We start from the raw sequence: 17,587 nt of genomic DNA, 5'->3' as shown, positions 1-17,587 counted from the left end.
AAGCTGCTCAGTGATGCTCTGGAGAGGTGTGGCCACCAGCCTGTAGCTCTGGGACAGCCTGCACAGGGAGCGTGGCTGGGAAGAGCTGTGTTCCGCGGATACCTACCTTGCCATTCGGGTGTCGCTTTTCCTGTGTCTCCTTATCCTTCTTGGTGTTCATGGAGCGTGGTACTTCTTTAGATGGTCCTGATCTTGCCATGAGATTCTGTAGAGAGATTAAAACCATTGCCTCCTGTGGCCCCCTGTGAGGACTACAGGGCCTCATCAACACTGGCTCTTGGGACTAAGTTTGTGTTTGTAAAGTGATTTCTCTCATCTTATGGACCATGCTTGATCCATAGCAGGGTGAGCAAGATGGCAGTCACCAAATTCTGATTCTGACTGCACATCACTCAGGCCTCGAAATGCATCGGTAGCAGGAGTTTACGAGGTAACTAAACCCATCTCACATCGCTGATTGTAGGGTTAGGCCCGCCCCGAAGGGGGCGGACTCGCCTCTGGCTTAAATTGCGCAGCAAAGAAGCCTGGGCTTCCCTTCCTGTTTCCTGTACTCTGCGGGAACCTTGGTTTCGTGAGTCTGTTTTTTCCATTAAAGTTGTGCAAATATTTATTACAATTTGTCTTCATTAATCTAAGCTGCCACAGCTGATAATGATACTGACTGCTTTTAGAGAACCCCACCCCCCATTGCCCACCTTCACATGGTTTCAAAGTACTTTTCAGCCCACATTTCCTCCTGTAGAGAAAATGGCTTTAATTCTGTTGCCATTCCCCTCAGACACTGTGCAGCTATGAGGTGACCCTGGCCATAGATCTTGGCCTTTTACTCTTTTCATTTCCACTGAGAATTGAAAATAAAGAAAACAAAACAGAATAAAAATTTTGGCTTCTGAATCCTTAAGGTCACAGAAGCTTGACCTGCCTTTGGCCACTGGCCTAATGCTGCCCTCCATTGACAAAGGGATGCCCTGTTTCTCTCTTTTGAAAGGCAGAGAATGTCAGAGACTAGGGTCATTTGCAGCCATAATAACCTTCCACGCTCATGAAAAAGGGATGGAGTGGCAGTCACTCCACTGTCACTGCCACCACCTCCAGGTCTTCCTACCCCAGCTTCCCCACCAGGTGAAATCCTACCTACCTGCAGCCACAGTGCATTCTGGGAAAAACTAGGGAGGAGCCTGCTTGCTTGAGCCTGCATGAGAAGCTCACCTTCAGAACTCTCTGGGTTGGAGGACCATATATCTAAAAGAGCAGAGAAGAGCTTTTCAAAAGACTGCATGCACAGAGTGAGAAGGTTGTATTCCCCGTGTGAGTAAGTTTCCAAACGTTTCCAACAGTTCTCTTTGTTCCTGGGGTCGCTGTGCGCATGTCATCGACTGATTGAGTGAAATCATGAAATGTTGAGTGGAGACAGTCAGCCCTTGTCTGCTGACTCTGTCGTCCCTAGAGTTGTGGTCCAACAGACTAAGCTAGCAGAGGGTGGTGTCTGTTCTGCAGCTGCTTTTGCCCCAGGAAGGGACGGACACAGGAAGAGAAACCCAGGGACAACTGCCCACTGGACACGTGGAAGGAAACAGAGGCAGCCGGGGAGGGAGTACTGTGTATCCAGGGCAGTGGAGAGCAGGTAGGAAGGTCACCATCGCCAGGGAACTGACAGCCACACACCCACAGCCGAGAGCAGAGAGAAGAATGCATGGATGCTTGCTTGCTCTCAGCCGGCTTTCTCATCTCATTCAGGACCCCTTGCACAGTGCTTATCAGACACAGGCCAACCTGATATAAACAATTCCTCAACCAGGTTCTCTTCCAAGGCGATTCTAGGTTGTGCCAAGCGGACATAACCAACACACGGAGTGTGGAAGGCTTGGGCATTTGGACACTGCCCTCCATCTGGTGTGCTGCTGAAGGAGGTTTGGTTGCTATGACCTCAATAGAAGAAGTATAGTACTTGGTTTTACTTCCAGTTTTCTCTGCTTTTTGCCTATGGTGCCTACCCTTAGGAGCTGGCCCTTTGGAACCATAAACCCAGTAGATTCTTCCTGCTGGAAGTTGACGTGGTCGTGGTGCTTTACGATAGCGATAGAAAAATAACTGATTCACAGGGGTCCAGAAACGTCACACAGGCTCAGGGAGAGACAGCGCTGTGCTCACGCATGCACAAGGGTTCAGGGCTCAATATGCCAAAGGGGGCTCACGTGGGCCAGCAAAGAGGGTAGGTAAGAATCAGGCTACAGGAGGATGAGGACTTTCTCTTCCCACTAGGGCTGCCGCTGAGCCTGGCAGCCAAGGCTGTGTGCAGACTCCACAGCAGAGTTCGTGCACACCCACGGGCGTGCTCAAGGGCGCAGAGTGTGGTGGTTACCACTGTCGGCAGGCTGCAGTGGGGCATTCTCCCTGCCACTGTGGGAGCCTGCAGCTGGCACCCACGGGGACAGGAGAGCCTGGATAGACAGTTTGGGCTCAGGGGAAGGTCAGGCAATTGCTGGGCAAGAACAGATAAAACAGGCAGGTAATGTCACCGGCCAGCAAGCAGAAAGGGAAGGGCTAAGGATGGCCCCGAACAGCCAGCCTGGGTTCTGCTGCAGTGTTGAGAGAGGTGACCGAGACAGATGAAGGAGCTTGAGGAGGAATCAGACAAAGAGTGGCCAGGCTCACATGCCACATCCCTCCCTGGGCCCAGGGAGCTTTAGGGACCTCACCCACATGCCACATCTCTCCCTGGTCCCCTGCCACTTCATTCCTCTCACCAGCCACTGACTCTGTGTCCAGAGCTGTGGTGTCCGATGGTGGTTCTGGTGATATCCTGCCAAGGCGCCTTTGCACAAACTTGGAAGACAGGTGCATAACCTGGATGTAGAGAGAGTCAGAAAACCAATGATGCCACCAGACCAGTAACCGGATGCTGTGCACAGCTGTGTCAGCTTTCAGACACCTTAATCACGTCTCAGACTCTGCCAAGAGTACTGGCTCCATTCCCTGAACTCAGGCAATTGACCCTGTATAGGGAATTCCCACCCATATAATGGTTTTGTTTTTAAAGATAACTTCAGTTCTGTTTGGCTTGTTGTTTTAATACTGAAGGCGTGTGTGAAGACACTCAGTTTTCTGATCTATAGGAACAGTTACAATTTACAAATCCCCGAGCCCATTTTGAGTGACAGAGGGAGTGCTCTTGTTGGACTTCATGTGGCTGGGATAAGCAGGATGTATTCCTGGGGTGGGGAGCTGAGGAGAGGGAGGTTGGTAAAGTGCTTTCTGCTCAAGCGTGAGGGTTGACGGTCAGATCCCTAGAACCCACAAAAGGCCAGGTGGGGCAGCATGCCTAGAGCCCCAGCATCCAGAAAGCAGACACCAGAGGTCCCTCAGGCTTATTAGTCAGAGCCCAGTCAACCAGTGTCGTCACCCAGGCTCAGTTAGGGAGCATGTCTCAAAATGTGGTAAAAGGCCAGGGGACAGCACAATGGTTAATTAAGAGCTTTGCTACCATTTCAGAGGGACCCCTGTCTGGCTCCCAGCTCTCATGTTGGATGGTTCACGATTGCCTGTAACTCTAGCTCAAGGGGATCTAGCACAACCTCTTCTGGCCTTTATGGGCATGCAGAGGGCGCGTGTGCACCAGCATGTAAAAATAACTTAGAGAAATGATGTGGAAACAGATAGAGGAAGACAACGGACACAGAGAGAGGGGGAGAGAGAAAGGAGAGGGAGGGAAGGAGGGAGGGAGGGAGAGACCATACACAAGCGGTACAAGTTCCCAAGGTCACCTTTTCATCAAAAGACATAAAAGATAATCTTTCATCTAAGGAGTCTGTTCCTCCAGTGGCCATTGTGCTTCCGTTTTGAAGACTTCCGGAAGGGACATCGTCTCTGTCGTCCCATGATGTTGTTTTCTCTGAATCGATCCCCTCTATTCTTATGTACACAGGCTAGAAACAAACGTGGGGGCGTTTACGTCAACATCAGATCATACCGCCCAAAAGTACCAATTAACGCACCATGTTGGCTACCCCCACAGCTTGGACCGTGACAGCCCCGTGTTTTCAGTTCCCTGGGGGAGCAGAAGGGAAGCTGCTGTCTGCACACCTTCCCCCACAGCCTCAGTCTAGAACCATTGCATTCTGAAGTCTAGAAAGGGTTTGATACCGTGCTTAATAAAGAACATGAAACCAAATTTAACAGATTTTAAGAAAAATGAGTTTCTAGCCTTTGTGTTATTTTAAAAACCAGTGGTTCTGATGTATGGCTTAGCTTGCCACCCATCACTCGCCTTCAAGCACACATCTACCAGGGAGTCTTACTACATTCAGATAACTGATTACACGTGGTCTCTTCTGCTGTGGCCCCACACTCACCCCAAACCGCTGCATGCGGGAGTCTCATGCAGACAGGCAATGAGTGCAGAGCCACCAGAGGCCTGTGAGGACACCCAAGGGGCAGGAATGCCCAGGCTTAAAGGGCACAGGGAGGGAAAACCACATTTTAATCTGCTCACTAATATTGAATGTCTTCATAATGGCTTGAGCTAGGAGCCTTGGACTGGATGTCCTACGTGTTGGTGAGATTAGACTGCTGTTGGGTGTGACCTGTGACCTGCCACCTGCTTCTTGCAGACACCAGTTCTAAACCATCACAGGACCCAAAAGATAAACAACTCAACCCTCGTGCCCTTGCATTAGGCAACTTCAGCTGAGCATGTGGGGAAGTAGGAAATGCGGAACACTTCAACAATATTAGTTAAAGTTTTTCATACAGTATTTCCCATCTCTTTCAACTGCTCCCAGATTCTCCCCACCTCCCTACCTAGCCAACTTCATGTTCTCTCTCTCTCAACCCCCCAAAGCAAACAGAGAAATGAAATAAAAACAAACTAAAAAAAAAACCAGTCAGACAAAAAGAAACAAAATACAGGCACACAAAAACAATGAACCAAACAACAACAACAAAACCCAACAACCACAGAATCTGTGTTGGCCAGCTACTCCTGGGTGTGGGCCTGCCTTGGAGTGTGATTGATGCACCCAGAAGCTCTTCCCTTTCTTGGCAGCTACCATTTGTAAACAGCTTCTTGGTCAAAGGTGGGACCTTGAGTCCCCTCCCGCTCTGAGCTCTGAGTGCCGGGATTTCACATGGTTTGAACCTGTGCATCACGGTGTGCTGCACAGTCTCCCTGAGTTCACAGTGCATCAGCCCTGCTCCGTCTGGATGGTGCTGTTTCTGTGGAGTCACCGACCACCTCTAGTTTTACAATCTTCCCACCCCTTCTTCCACATAGATCCCTGAGCCGTGAGGGGAGGGTTTTGATGAAGACAGCCCATCTAGGACCAAGTGCCCCAATGTCTGTGTGTGTATTGTACATCTGTGCTTCTCTATGTTAATGCTCATCTACAGCAAGGAGAAATGTTTCTGATGAGGGTTTCGGTAGCACTGATCTATGGATCTAGCAATGTGCTGTCAGGATATCTTTTGTTAGCAGAATAAGAACATTTGTGTTTTTTCCTAGGCCCATGACCTATCCAGTCTCTGTTTCTGGACCAGTTTACCAGTGTCAGGTATGGGTTCCCCCTCATGGAATGGGCCTTAAATGCCATAAGGAAGTGGCTGGTTACTCCCATAACATGGGTGCCATGGTTGCACCCGTGTATTCTGCAGGCAGGTCTCTGTTTTAGGTAGTGTGCCTGTAGTGGGTGACACTGATGTTACCTTTCTCCTCTGGTGGCCTGCGGAGTTACCTTACAGCACCGTGAACACTAGCAGCAGGGGTGAAGCTTCTAGCAGGATACCAGCTTAGTTTCTCCATGTCAGTGAAGACGTTGTGTCTTCGTAAATAGAGCCACTCCGTCAGTTTGTGGGGAGCAACCAATAGCCTTAGCCATGTCCTGCTATGTTTGGGGAGTTCCAAGGGACCCCTTTGGCCAATGACTCAACAAGATGTAGTCCATTCCTTTCACTAGAGGATTTATTTGGTGGGATAATATGTCTAGTTGGGCATCATCTTTCCTGTTATATGCTGACTCCATTTAAATTCCCTTCATATACATACATACATACATACATGTTTTGGAAACTTCTACAGCAGTAGGATCCCACGTGACTTTTCAGAAGGCCTTTAGTTACACAATACTCGTGTAACTGGCCAAAGACCTGAGATACAAGTCCTCCTCTGGAGGCTGTCTGTCAATGTGGGCTTGGTATTTTATGGTTGCACACTCTCCTCTGAGGAAGAAGTGTCAGTGTGAACCTCTCGCACCATTGCTCCAGGGCTGACTTACACTGTGCACTCCATATACACGTGTACACAAGGCAGACCTTTTGACACCATCCCTAGAATGGTGTTTGAATACAGATAACCCTGGGCAAATTTAAAAGTGTGGCATTTACCGCCTTGATTTTTTTTTGTTGCCGTTCAAAGGTGGGTGTGTGCGGTTTAGAGGCTGTTCTTATCTACAGTCACGTGAGGAGCAGAATTGTGCAGTCAGTGAGCTTTTGAGACTGACCTCTGACAGAGACAGAGGAATACCCTGCAGACTCATGGGCACATCTTACCCACATACCCACATGAGCAAAGTTTAATGGAGGCAACGCGGTAGCAAAGGCCACATAGAATCTCCCATAGGGCCCCGCTCAGCTTCCACCAGTGACAGCAGCCTGCTCTCAGTTACTAATCACAGGGTTATACCTCCGTCCTATCTCCCCCTGTGCCACGGTTGGGTTAATGACAGAATCTAGTCCACCACTTAAGGTAAAGTAGGACCCTAGAGTCCTGAGGTGGCCTGGTCAGGTGTCCAGCTGTTCCACCAGAGCCTGGGGATTCCTGGAGACAGTGGCGACATGCTCTGCTCCCAGGGCTACCGGGACTGTCACTTCTATGTGAACTATGACTGAAAGACAGACACTAAGCCCTCACAGAGTGCCCAGGGGAGACGGCATGCCTGCAAGGGAGGGGACATGCCTCCTTGTGCCATTATCTCTGCAATGCAGAAAGTCTGCTGTACCAGAGTATCGGTTGCTCTTGCTGTGGGCGGCAAGGCTACAGAAGATTTTGCGGCCCCAAGACTCTGCTGCTTCAGGGCCTTCAGTTCTTCACGGAGCTCCTGGTTCTCCTTCATCAGAGCGTCGATCTGGCTTTGGAGGTCTCTGTGAGCCACACACCACCAAGACGCCTGTCTTGAGACCTCTGCTGCAAGGTCACAGATCTGCTTCTGCAGTCCCTGAGGTGGGGAAAGAATGACAGGCACTTCTCAGGAACCCTGAGGGAGTACTGACAACTCCCCGCCCCCAAAACAGAGTCCACGCCCACAAGGGATTGTGGACTTCTGAGATGTTGTTCTCCAAAGAGAAAAATCAGGTGTCCACAGCTTTAGCATTGTCAAGCGTGTCTGCTAGGGCTTACTCCACACACACTAACCAGATGTAAGGGCTGGTGAGGTACAGCCACCACTAGAGCATTTTTGTGAAAGAAATTCACTTCTCTTGCTCAGACTTCTCCTCTGGGGTAGTTGAGAAGGGGCTGCCACCATGAGTCCGAAAACGACTGAGACCCAGCCTCTGGTCCTAACTTCATTAATCCCTTGCAGGGGTGACCTCAGAGAGAAGTGAAGGAAGCAGAGGCACCTGCCCACATCACAGGACAGTTAGCTCCACCCCCGAGCATGCCGCTGGGACGGACAAGGCCTGGTCTAGGGACACCTCCTCCCCATGGCAATTGCTTTCCCATTAGTTGCTGCCCCAGACCGCTGAGGTTAGGTTTGTCCTTTGTCCTGTCACTTTGACAGGACCCCCTGCTCGGTGTTGAAGGTGTCCCTGCCAAGCACTACCACCTCTGTGGGAAACGTTGTCATTGAGGGAGGGGGGGGCGTGCGCGTGTGTACGTGCGTGTGTGCACGTGGGTGTGAGTGGGGGTGTGTGCACAGGCATGTGTGTGTGTGCGTGCACGTGTGTGCTTGTGTGCACGTGGGTGTGAGTGGGGGTGTGTGCACAGGCATGAGTGTGTGTGCGTGCACGTGTGTGCCTGTGTGCACGTGGGTGTGAGTGGGGGTGTGTGCACAGGCATGTGTGTGTGTGCGTGCACGTGTGTGCCTGTGTGCACGTGGGTGTGAGTGGGGGTGTGTGCACAGGCATGAGTGTGTGTGCGTGCCTGTGTGCACATGGGTGTGTGGGTGTGTGTTGTGATAGGAGCGGTGGGGCTGCATCCCCAGCACCCCGGCCGCCTGGCTAGCTTATGCCCCAAACTAACAACACACAAACTGTATTCTTTTAAACACTGCTTGACCCATTAACCCTAGCCCTTACAGGCTAATTCTCATATCCCGATCAATCCATCTCTAATAAACTATGTAGCACCGGTCTTACCGGGAAAGATTCAGCATGTCTGACCTGGTGGCTTGCTTCATCGCATGCGTCTGCCCGAGAGAGAGGGGAGCGTGGCCTCTGCTGAGGCGTCTACCTCACTTCCTTTTCCTCCCAGCATTCTGTTCTGTTTATTCCTCCCACCTATATTTTAACCTATCAGGGCCGAGCAGTTTCTTTATTGCTTAACCAATGAAATCAACAGACTGATATGACACTCCTACATCATGTGTATATGTGTGTGTGGTGTGTGTACGTGGGTGTGCATGGGTGTGGGTGTGCACATGGATGTGTGTGCATGTGGATGTGTGTGTATGCGCACATATGTGTGCATGGGTGTGTGTGCACATGTGTGAGTGTATGTGTGTGTGTGTGTATGGCAGCTATGTCCAGAAGCCTGTTGTTTTCCTCCTCAATAGTGAGCAACAGACTTCTCTTTCCTTCCATAGAGATTATCACAAAGAGAAAGACCACATATTTGGATGGACTGAATCTTAGAGACAGAATAGAATGACAGACATTAGAGAACACCTTCCTGACCATCTCATTCTCCTAGTTCTGGAGACAATGGGGGAGGGATTGCATTTTAGTTTTGATATTCTTCCTTTCTGGGAACTTTGCCACTAACACCAAATTTGGAGGATTTGGGCAGAGAGCGACGACAGTAAGGGCACCCAGGGACCCGAAGTGTATCTCTGCCAAACAAACCCAGGGACACGTTTTGTTTTTTATTAATATTTGTTAATTGCACATTTCAATGAGAGATTGCTGTGATATTCCTCTAGCACACAAAGTGTCACAAATGCATTCTACAGTTCTGATCTTCCTGGAGGAGACAGGGCCCCCAAGGGACACTTGGAACTGGGGGCCTTGGATGTCCAGTGAAGGGCAGTGTTAAGCGTCCAGATCCAGGACGTGTGTGCTGGACGGAGCTCTTGGCAGGGGATCAGCTGCGTTAGTCAGCCTCCTGTCCTCTCAGAAAATAACAGAGGGAGCCAACTTAGACGGGAGAAAGTTTGGTTAAGCTTCTGGGTTCAAAGCTTTCAGTTCACAGCTGCTGGGCTCCATCACTTTGGGCTTGTGCTGAGACAGAACTGTTCACCTTAGGAAAGCCAGGGAGGGAGGGAAAGAGGGAGGGAGGGAGGGAGGGAGGGAGGGAAGGAGGGAGGGAGGGAGAGAGAGAGAGAGAGAGAGAATTGTGGAAAAGCCTGGGACTTCACTAGCTTTTTCAAAGGCATACTCCTAACGACCTAACTTCATCTGCCTTCACCTTTACCACCTGCCAATAGTGGTACTTTGTGACCGTCAATGTTACACACGGATGTGATCTTTGGGGGACGTCTGAGACTCAGACTGTAACTCCAACTACAGTTTCCCAGACCTTAGAAAACCTTAATACCAACAAGCCACCGGCCAGTGAAGAGGGATGGATAGCGTGACAGTGACTAGGGGTCAAACTATTTAAAACAAAAACAAGATTCAGGGATGCCTGAGAACTCAAGAAGACCCCCGTTTTGCCTTCCCCATCATAAGAACACCATTTTCTTAACATTTACTCATTACAAAACACAGCCCCATGACCTTGTGATGTTCTCTGTGGGCTACTTTATAAAAGCGATGCTCATATTCCCCTGTCTTTCTTCAACAGTGCTGAATGACCTCTATGGTTAGGGGCTCACGTCCTGTCCCTCCACACACAATAGGAATCTAACATAGTGTGGGACACCCAGTAGTGGGATGCTGTTCCTGAGGAGCCCCAGGGACAGCTCTACACACGGCAGTCTCTTCTGCTTGTGGATGTAAGCCCTTCGCTCCATCCTTGCACCCCGCTCTGGGAAGAGAGCTGTAGAGACTGAAACATCCAAGAGTCCTCTCATGCCTCAGAGAAAAGAACATGACCTTTCCTTCTCATGTGCTCTGTGAAAGCCATGCCTCCACGCCCCCACCTCTGCATGCTTGGGCTACTGTTGGCTACTCAGTGACTTCCCCTACGGTCTCTGAGTCCCTTACTGCAAGGGGATCCTCACACATTCGGTCAAAAGGCCACAGGTTTTATGCTGCAGCCAGAGTGCAGACTCTGCAATATTAGCAGGCCACCCCTAATGATACCCCACCCAGTACTGACAAAATAAGAAATGTTTAGGCAAGGACCTAGTGCTAAAGAAACACTGTCAGCATCAAAGTTGTGATGGCAGTGTCTAGACCCTCAGCGTCCACAGGGAGCCCTCAGATATGCTGCGATTGTGTGTTCCCAGCTCATAACAGCTACTGGAAGCCAGAGAGCTCTAAACTTCACACTCCAGGTTTTCCATGGACCTCTTCAGTTGACCCAGTGAGCACTGCAGCCTTGTCCTGAGAATAAACGGGGTCAGATCCTAAGAGAGATTATAGCCTCACATGGAACAAGGGGATGGATAATGTGGAAGGGGTGCGCACGCGTGCGTGTGCGTGTGTGTGTGATGGATATTGTGGAAACAGTATGTGCATGTGTGTGTGATGGATAATGTGGAAGCAGTGTGTGAGTGTGCATGTGTGATGGATAATGTGGAAGCAGTATGTGTGTGTGTGCGTGCATGTGTGTGGGTATGTGTGCATGTGTATGATGGATAATGTGGAAGCAGTGTGTGTGTGTGTGCGTGCATGTGTGTGGGCATGTGTGTGTGTGATGGATAATGTGGAAGCAGTGTGTGTGTGTGAGTGCATGCGTGTGCATGTGTGATGGATAATGTGGAAGCAGCATATGCGTGTGTGTGTGTGTGTGTGTGTGTGTGTGTGCGCGCGTGCGTGTAAGGATCAGGGAGTTTGATAGCACGGTTTAAGGAATATAAATGTCCTGAAAATACTGACACATTTTCAGCAGCCTGGAGCCTTCTCTGGACCTAAAAGAAGGGAGGCAATGTGTTCTGCATCCTCAGCTCTGCACCTGACACTCAAAGTCACCACAGAGGCTGGACCAGGGTTTCTCTAAGAGAACGCAGCACCCCAGCTCAGAGTGCGCTCACACTGCAATGGCCCTAAGGGACAACTTGAGTTTTAGAAAGGAACGGCAGGTCTCAAGACAAGAGGCAGAGTCCTGCCCAGTACATTCCCCATCCAAGAGACACGCTGCTTCTTGGCTTGGCTTACCACAGGCTTCTCAGGTTTGCTGTCCTCCCCAGAGACCTGGGCTGTAGCATCCATCTCCTTCTCATGGTTGGCCCCTGCTCCCTGACGCGGGTCCTCTAACATGGTAGGCCTCCACTGACTCCTTAGCCTCGAGGTGACCGGTAAGCATTCTGGTTGTAAAGGAGGAAGGGTCATGGGGGCTTCTTGGCACATCCCACCTCTGCCTCTCCGATCATCGTCTGACAGCCTTCCAATCCTCCCACGTAGGATGGAGAAATCCCAACCACGTGTCACGGAGTCCCCCACCCTACATCCTGGGAAGTCTCCACCTGGAGCTGACCAAGGAATGGTTTCTATGCCTGGAAACCACAGACTGGAAAGGACCCAGCCACTTCCAAGTGGTGTGTCCCCAAAGGTGGGTGGGAGTCAGCATGGTGCCTGATCACAGTGCCAGCATTACCTTGAGGGGAGCAGTGCCTCGAGAGGGCACCTGGGAAGTCTTAGTCCTTCATCAGACCTCTGCTGTGGATGCCTTTGACTGCCTCTCATCAGGACAAACCCCTTGTCCCCAACCTACAACTCCATAACCTAAAACGATGACATAGAAGCAGGGGTTTATGGAACCTGAAACTTAGAACCATGGGGGAGGAGCCCAGCAGGAGGCAGCTAGGTGGAGAGGAAAAGCAAGGAGCTGCCTTCCATAGGATAGAACAGCACCAGAAGCCAAATCAATTCCCTCCCATGGCCACCAAAGCCCCACTACGGCTAATCCCCACCCCCTGTCCAGTGTAAGGTGGTGGTGGCCATTGGCATGTTTGGGAAAGACTGAGCACTGGTGAGTGGCAGGGCTTCTCAGACAGAGAATGTCTGAGAACCGAGAATGCCCTGACCACAAATTACAACTATAACAACATACTTCCTGTTTCTACATATAAACACATGTGCTCATCAGCCTAGGCTGTATATAAACAGGAATGAGAAGCTGAGCCACAATGACAGGCAGTCTGGCTGGAGACAAGGTGTTTCCTAGTGAGAGACAAGCAAAGGCATCTGTAGCACGGCCATTCACAGCCCCCCTCAGTGGTCCCAGACCCTACGGGTTTCTGCAAAGGTGGACAGGCATCCATGGCTTCTCTGAAGGGGGACTCCACACTCCCCAACACTGGCTCCTAAGGGCCTCTCTTCAGGAGTACCCTCTCCCTGGGCCCCCCAGGAATCATGGCTCACTTCACCTAGCCTAAGATGGTGGCTTCTGCCAGGACATGGCTCATCTAGGCCATATCCCAACAGCTCTCTGTGTCCTCCACACAGCTAGCGTTAGAACTCCAGGAAACCTCTCCATTCTAAACTGACTCTCTGACTTAAAGGGCCATGCCAACTCATACAGCCTTGGGATTTTTATAAGGTTAAACAGTCACCACCCGCAATTTAGCTAGAGTAAGTTCATATCCATCCACACAGAGAACTGGAGGGAGCCATATTGTCTGCACAACTGATGATGATACCAAGTTTCCCACATGCAGCAGAATAAAGACTCAATTCTCTCAGCACACATTCTTGAAAAACTATAACATTTCTGTAAAATAAAAACAGCTTAGGGATGCTCACAGATAGAATATGATCTCTACGAGGCTAAATGAAAGACACAAGGCAAAACATCATTCCACAAAATGCTTCACGGACTAAATGGTCCCTCTGGGTTTCGTGATTAAGGGACTTCTCATCCACATTGCTGAATTTGAAGTGGTTGAATATTTAAAGGCAAATAGAAAGAACATTTTTTTACAAGAGTGTGCGTTCCCTACCTGGGGACCCATGGTGTATATCCTGGGGACATAGAGAGTTCTAATTGGGTTGGGATTGACTGTGCCGCTCCTGGGAGACCTTAAGCTGCTTCTCTGTCTCTCTCCATCATCAAGTTCTTCTTGGACCAAGTCCTCATTAGCCAGCAGAGGCCAGAAAGAGCTCAGTGTCGTGGGCCTTTGTTCTGCTTTTTGTCATGTTTTAAAAATTCTTAAAATAGAATTTTTTATTGGGTCTATAAAAAAGAAGTAGCTCATTGTCAAGTCACTGTTAGCTCATGATAACAGAAAATTCTCATATGAGACTCGGTTCTGGCCCCAGGGACCGTAAGGTGCAGCCAGAGGAGCAGAGTCCGGGCTGCACTGATGTAGTAATAGGAGCGGCGGGGCTGCATCCACCCAGCTGCCTGCACAGTTAGCTTTATACCCGAAATAATTACATGGAAACTGTATTCTTTTAAACACTGCCTGGCCCATTCGTTCCAGCCTCTTATTGGATAGCTTTTATATATTGATCTAACCCATTTTTAATAATCTATGTAGCCCACAAGATGGCTTACCAGGGAAGATCTTAACCTGCTTCTATGTTGGGTGGGAGAATCATGGCGACTGCCTGACTCGGCTTCTTTCTCCCAGCATTCTGTTCTGTCTACTCTGCCTACCTAATTTTCTGTCCTATCAGGCCAAGCAGTTTTCTTTATTAGTTAACCAATAAAAGCAACAGATAAGATACAAGACCTACCTCCATCACATTGAGCCCAGAGTTAGACACTCAGGCAAAGAAGCATGTATCGGCACGGAGGGCTGGAGGAGAGAGAGCGTCTTCCATACCAGAGAAGCGAGGGCATACAGAGAGGCAGAAAGGCCAGGAGGGAGATCAGCAGCTGTCCCAGGAGGCCACCCTCGAGGAAGAGGAGTTCTGAGACTAAACTCTAGGGTGTGGTGCATTGCAATAGTTGGTGAATTGTCGTGTGGTGACAATTTGATTTGATGACATGTGATTACGCCTGCTAAAAGTAGACCCTGGGGATCAGGGTCACACACTCCACCCCCATTTTAGACCCAAGCATGTTTGTCTTCAAGAATCCTCCAAACCTTCTTGTCTGGGGGTGAGACGGCTCTCGAAACTCTCTGACAGGATGGAAAGTGAGCAATGTTCCTGAAAACACCTATGAAGGCAACCCTTCCAACAAGGATGACTATTGCTATCCCATGATATGAAATGTCTACAGTGGGAAAGCTCTGGCAGCTCAGACACAGAGTCCATGAGAGACTCTGACTCCCTCTGCTTCCTGACTTCATTTCTGCTTGGTGTCCTGAGACTCGATTTGATGGTGCTCGCTTTTGATTGCTCTGTCAATTAGACCGCTGCAGTCATTCCGCTGGATGCTGTGAGCCACCTGCTTTGAGGATGTTTTTCTACCTCTTTCCTCTACCTGCTCCTCACTCTTTATGATTTTACTACTGCTTGATATACACTTACCAAACTCACTCATTCAAAAATCCAGCTACTGTAGATCATTCTCAGCCCACACAAAACAGCAGGCTTAGATGCTATTCCTGCGACATTCAAACCCTTGATCTTAGACTGTATAGAGGAAGCAATGGGCCCTGCTGTAATTTTATCATCATGAAACCAGTGGATTGTGAAAGATGGTTCTGGAAGAAGCATATAAATGAATGAAAGAGGAAGGTGGGAAGCCTGGCTGCTTCGGTCAGCAGTAAGCAGCCTGTCATGTGAGAAGAAGGTATCAGATACTGTTCGTTGGTTTCCTTACTTGTTTCGTATTTATTTAGATAAAGGGTCTGAAACCATAGCCTAGGCTGGCCTGAAACTCACCGCACAACTGAAACTTGTGTCTATTTTCCTGTCTCGGCCTCCTAAACGTTATACAGGTCACCATGTTTAGCTCCAGGCCACTGTCCACTGTTTTTCTATAGTATATGCGTAGCATTTGTGTAGGAAGAATAAGTCTCCTGAGGTCCACACACCTTAATCCCTGACCTACACCATCTTGAAAAGAGGACTTTTCATGTGGGTAGGCCATGGATCTTACAATGGAGGAGGCTTAAAGTCAAGTCACTAGTGCGCTTGTGTCAGCGAGAAGAAGGAATGAGGGAACAAGGCGTCAATGAGCACATTGCTTGACGGTGGGGAGGGGACGCAGTGCGAGGAACAGAGGTGCTTCCAGCCCTCTGGGACTCCAAAAGCACAAGGCCCTGCTGACCCTGGGCTCCAGAAGCACACGGCCCTGCTAACCCTGGGCTCCAGAAGCACACGGCCCTGCTGACCCTGGGCTCCAGAAGCACACAGCCCTGCTAACCCTGGGCTCCAGCGGGTGTCACTCAGGCGACATTTCTGACCTATGGAGCAGTAGGAGAGCATGTGATCTTCGGATCCCCCGTATTGTGGCAGAATATTTTTCCTTCTCCTCCTCTGCCTTCTCTTTCCTTCTGCCTCCTCCTTAATTCCCTCCTCATCCTCTCCCCCTTCCCCTTCTTCTTGTTTTCTGTTTTAAGTTTATTGAGATGGATTCACATAGCTCAGGCTGGCTCAAACTCACTATATCCCAAAGGCTGGCCTTGACTTCCTGATCCTCCCGGTTCTGCCTCTGGAGTCCTGCTACGTCCAGTAAGCTGAAACCTTCTGCCTTTCTAGGCCTTACAGTCCTGGATGGAGACTGAGGGTTTTCACGAGTGCGCTGCGTCATGCAGCCTTGGTACCAGACAGCGTTTCAGTTTCGAAAGTGTGTCTGGAGGAAGAACCAGAGACAGGAGGATGCTTCTCCTTGTCCTGAGGCAGGTGTGTCTGGCAATGAAGGAGCCGTAGGATGATAACCATCGGAGTCTAGCTAGATGGAACAAAAGAATGCCTTCCTAATAGCGGGTGCTGAGAATGAGAGATACCAAAGACACTGGTGGTTACCCCCTCCTCTGTTCTACAGTTGTTGAACAGATGCCAAACCAGAAGACACTGAGAATTGTGGCTCACCTCCCTCCTTCTGAGCATCACTCCAAGTGCTTCTCTCCCTGCATCCAGACACAAGACTTCAATGAGATTGACTTCCGTCTTTGCATAATTGAAAGCAATTAAATTGAGATGAATATTCTACTGAGAAAATGTGGTTCCCTTTGGAAACTGCCCTCATTCTCCAGCCCCTCATTCTCCCATCTACAATAGGGACAGGCTGTTCAGTCACTTGAGACTCAGGGCACCTGTGGGCCAAGCATGATCATGAGCCCGAGAAGCAGGAAAACGAGGCTGATCACCGAATCCCTTGACTTAAGGACCCTGAAGTGGAGAGCATGTGGGCATGAGAGAGATCAGCTTCCCACAGGGTAAGATAACCAGAGTTAAAGACAACCCTGTTGGGTCTCAACTCTAGAGGCTGCTGGAAAAGTGGCAGGTACATCGTATGTAAAATCTGACCCCTCCCTGGACTAGGACACACGGAAAGTACAGGGTCAGATAAAAAGGCCAATTCCTGCTGCATGTTTGGGTGGATGCAACTTTCTGGGATCTAAAAATCCGCATTAATGTGTTCCTTGACAAATTCTTCAAAGATCTTGCTTTCTTCAACTCCCTGAATTAGTAAGCCTGCCAAGAAATATATAAATATATATACACATATGTAAATATATAACAAATATATATTATATATAATTATCGTTGTCAACTTTACACTTATCTAAACCTATAAAAACAAACACTAACCATGTGTATGTGCACAGCCCCCCAGGAGCCATTGACACAGTGGCTTCTGGTGTTCTTTGCACGCATCATCATTGACAAAGAGAACCTAATGGACACTCACAGCAATGTGCTGATAATGCCACGTTTCAATACTTAACAAAACCCCAGTGATGAGAAACGTGGGGTTACTGGTCAAATGGAACACAAGACTGTAGAGCAAACTGTGCCTAGCCACCCCTGACGTGTTCGTTGTAATGAAACCATGGAAGAAATGGCCAGAGTCTGAGCGAGCAGCATCTCTAGGTGGTGGGATGTTCTGTGTTACTTTACTTCACTCCACAGTTCCTATAACTGAGCATATTGGTGTCATAATAAAAAAAGTCATTAGAAATAGTAAAGCTAAAATTTTAGATGGTGAGCTTCAGCATCCAAAATAACCCTTCTCACTGTGATAAGAGGTATGAGATCAAGGGGAGCACATACCTGGGTCTGCAGGCGACCTGGGGAGACAAAAGATCTAAGTTCCACAAGACTTCAAGATGCCTCTTCTCTTACATCACAAAGAGATCATGCCTGAAGATGCCACCGTGGTAGAAAATACAGTGGCGCCCACAATGCCCATTTCCTAACTCCCAGGACT

General features: G+C 49.3%; 1 protein-coding gene across 2 annotated transcripts in view; it reads right to left on the bottom strand.

The window, feature by feature from the left end:
* LOC126497837 (centromere protein J-like) overlaps positions 1-17,587 on the bottom strand; it is a 35,994-nt gene that overhangs the window by 9,606 nt on the left and 8,801 nt on the right. For both annotated transcript variants that reach the window (XM_050136030.1, XM_050136031.1), the window contains 6 exons: positions 11,473-11,621; positions 6,993-7,208; positions 3,765-3,926; positions 2,748-2,847; positions 1,139-1,242; positions 107-205 (listed from right to left, as the gene is read on the bottom strand). In XM_050136030.1, the coding sequence (XP_049991987.1) occupies positions 107-205; positions 1,139-1,242; positions 2,748-2,847; positions 3,765-3,926; positions 6,993-7,208; positions 11,473-11,574 (783 nt within the window). In that variant the 5' untranslated portion in view covers positions 11,575-11,621. The remainder of the gene's footprint in view (positions 1-106; positions 206-1,138; positions 1,243-2,747; positions 2,848-3,764; positions 3,927-6,992; positions 7,209-11,472; positions 11,622-17,587) is intronic.

Source organism: Alexandromys fortis, unplaced genomic scaffold (assembly GCF_014885135.2).
Source record: "Alexandromys fortis isolate MF-2015 unplaced genomic scaffold, M_Fortis_MF-2015_v1.1 scaffold_23, whole genome shotgun sequence".
Taxonomy (NCBI): domain Eukaryota; kingdom Metazoa; phylum Chordata; class Mammalia; order Rodentia; family Cricetidae; genus Alexandromys; species Alexandromys fortis.
The sequence above is the reverse complement of the archived record's forward strand: the minus strand, read 5'-3'. Positions and strand labels throughout refer to the sequence as shown.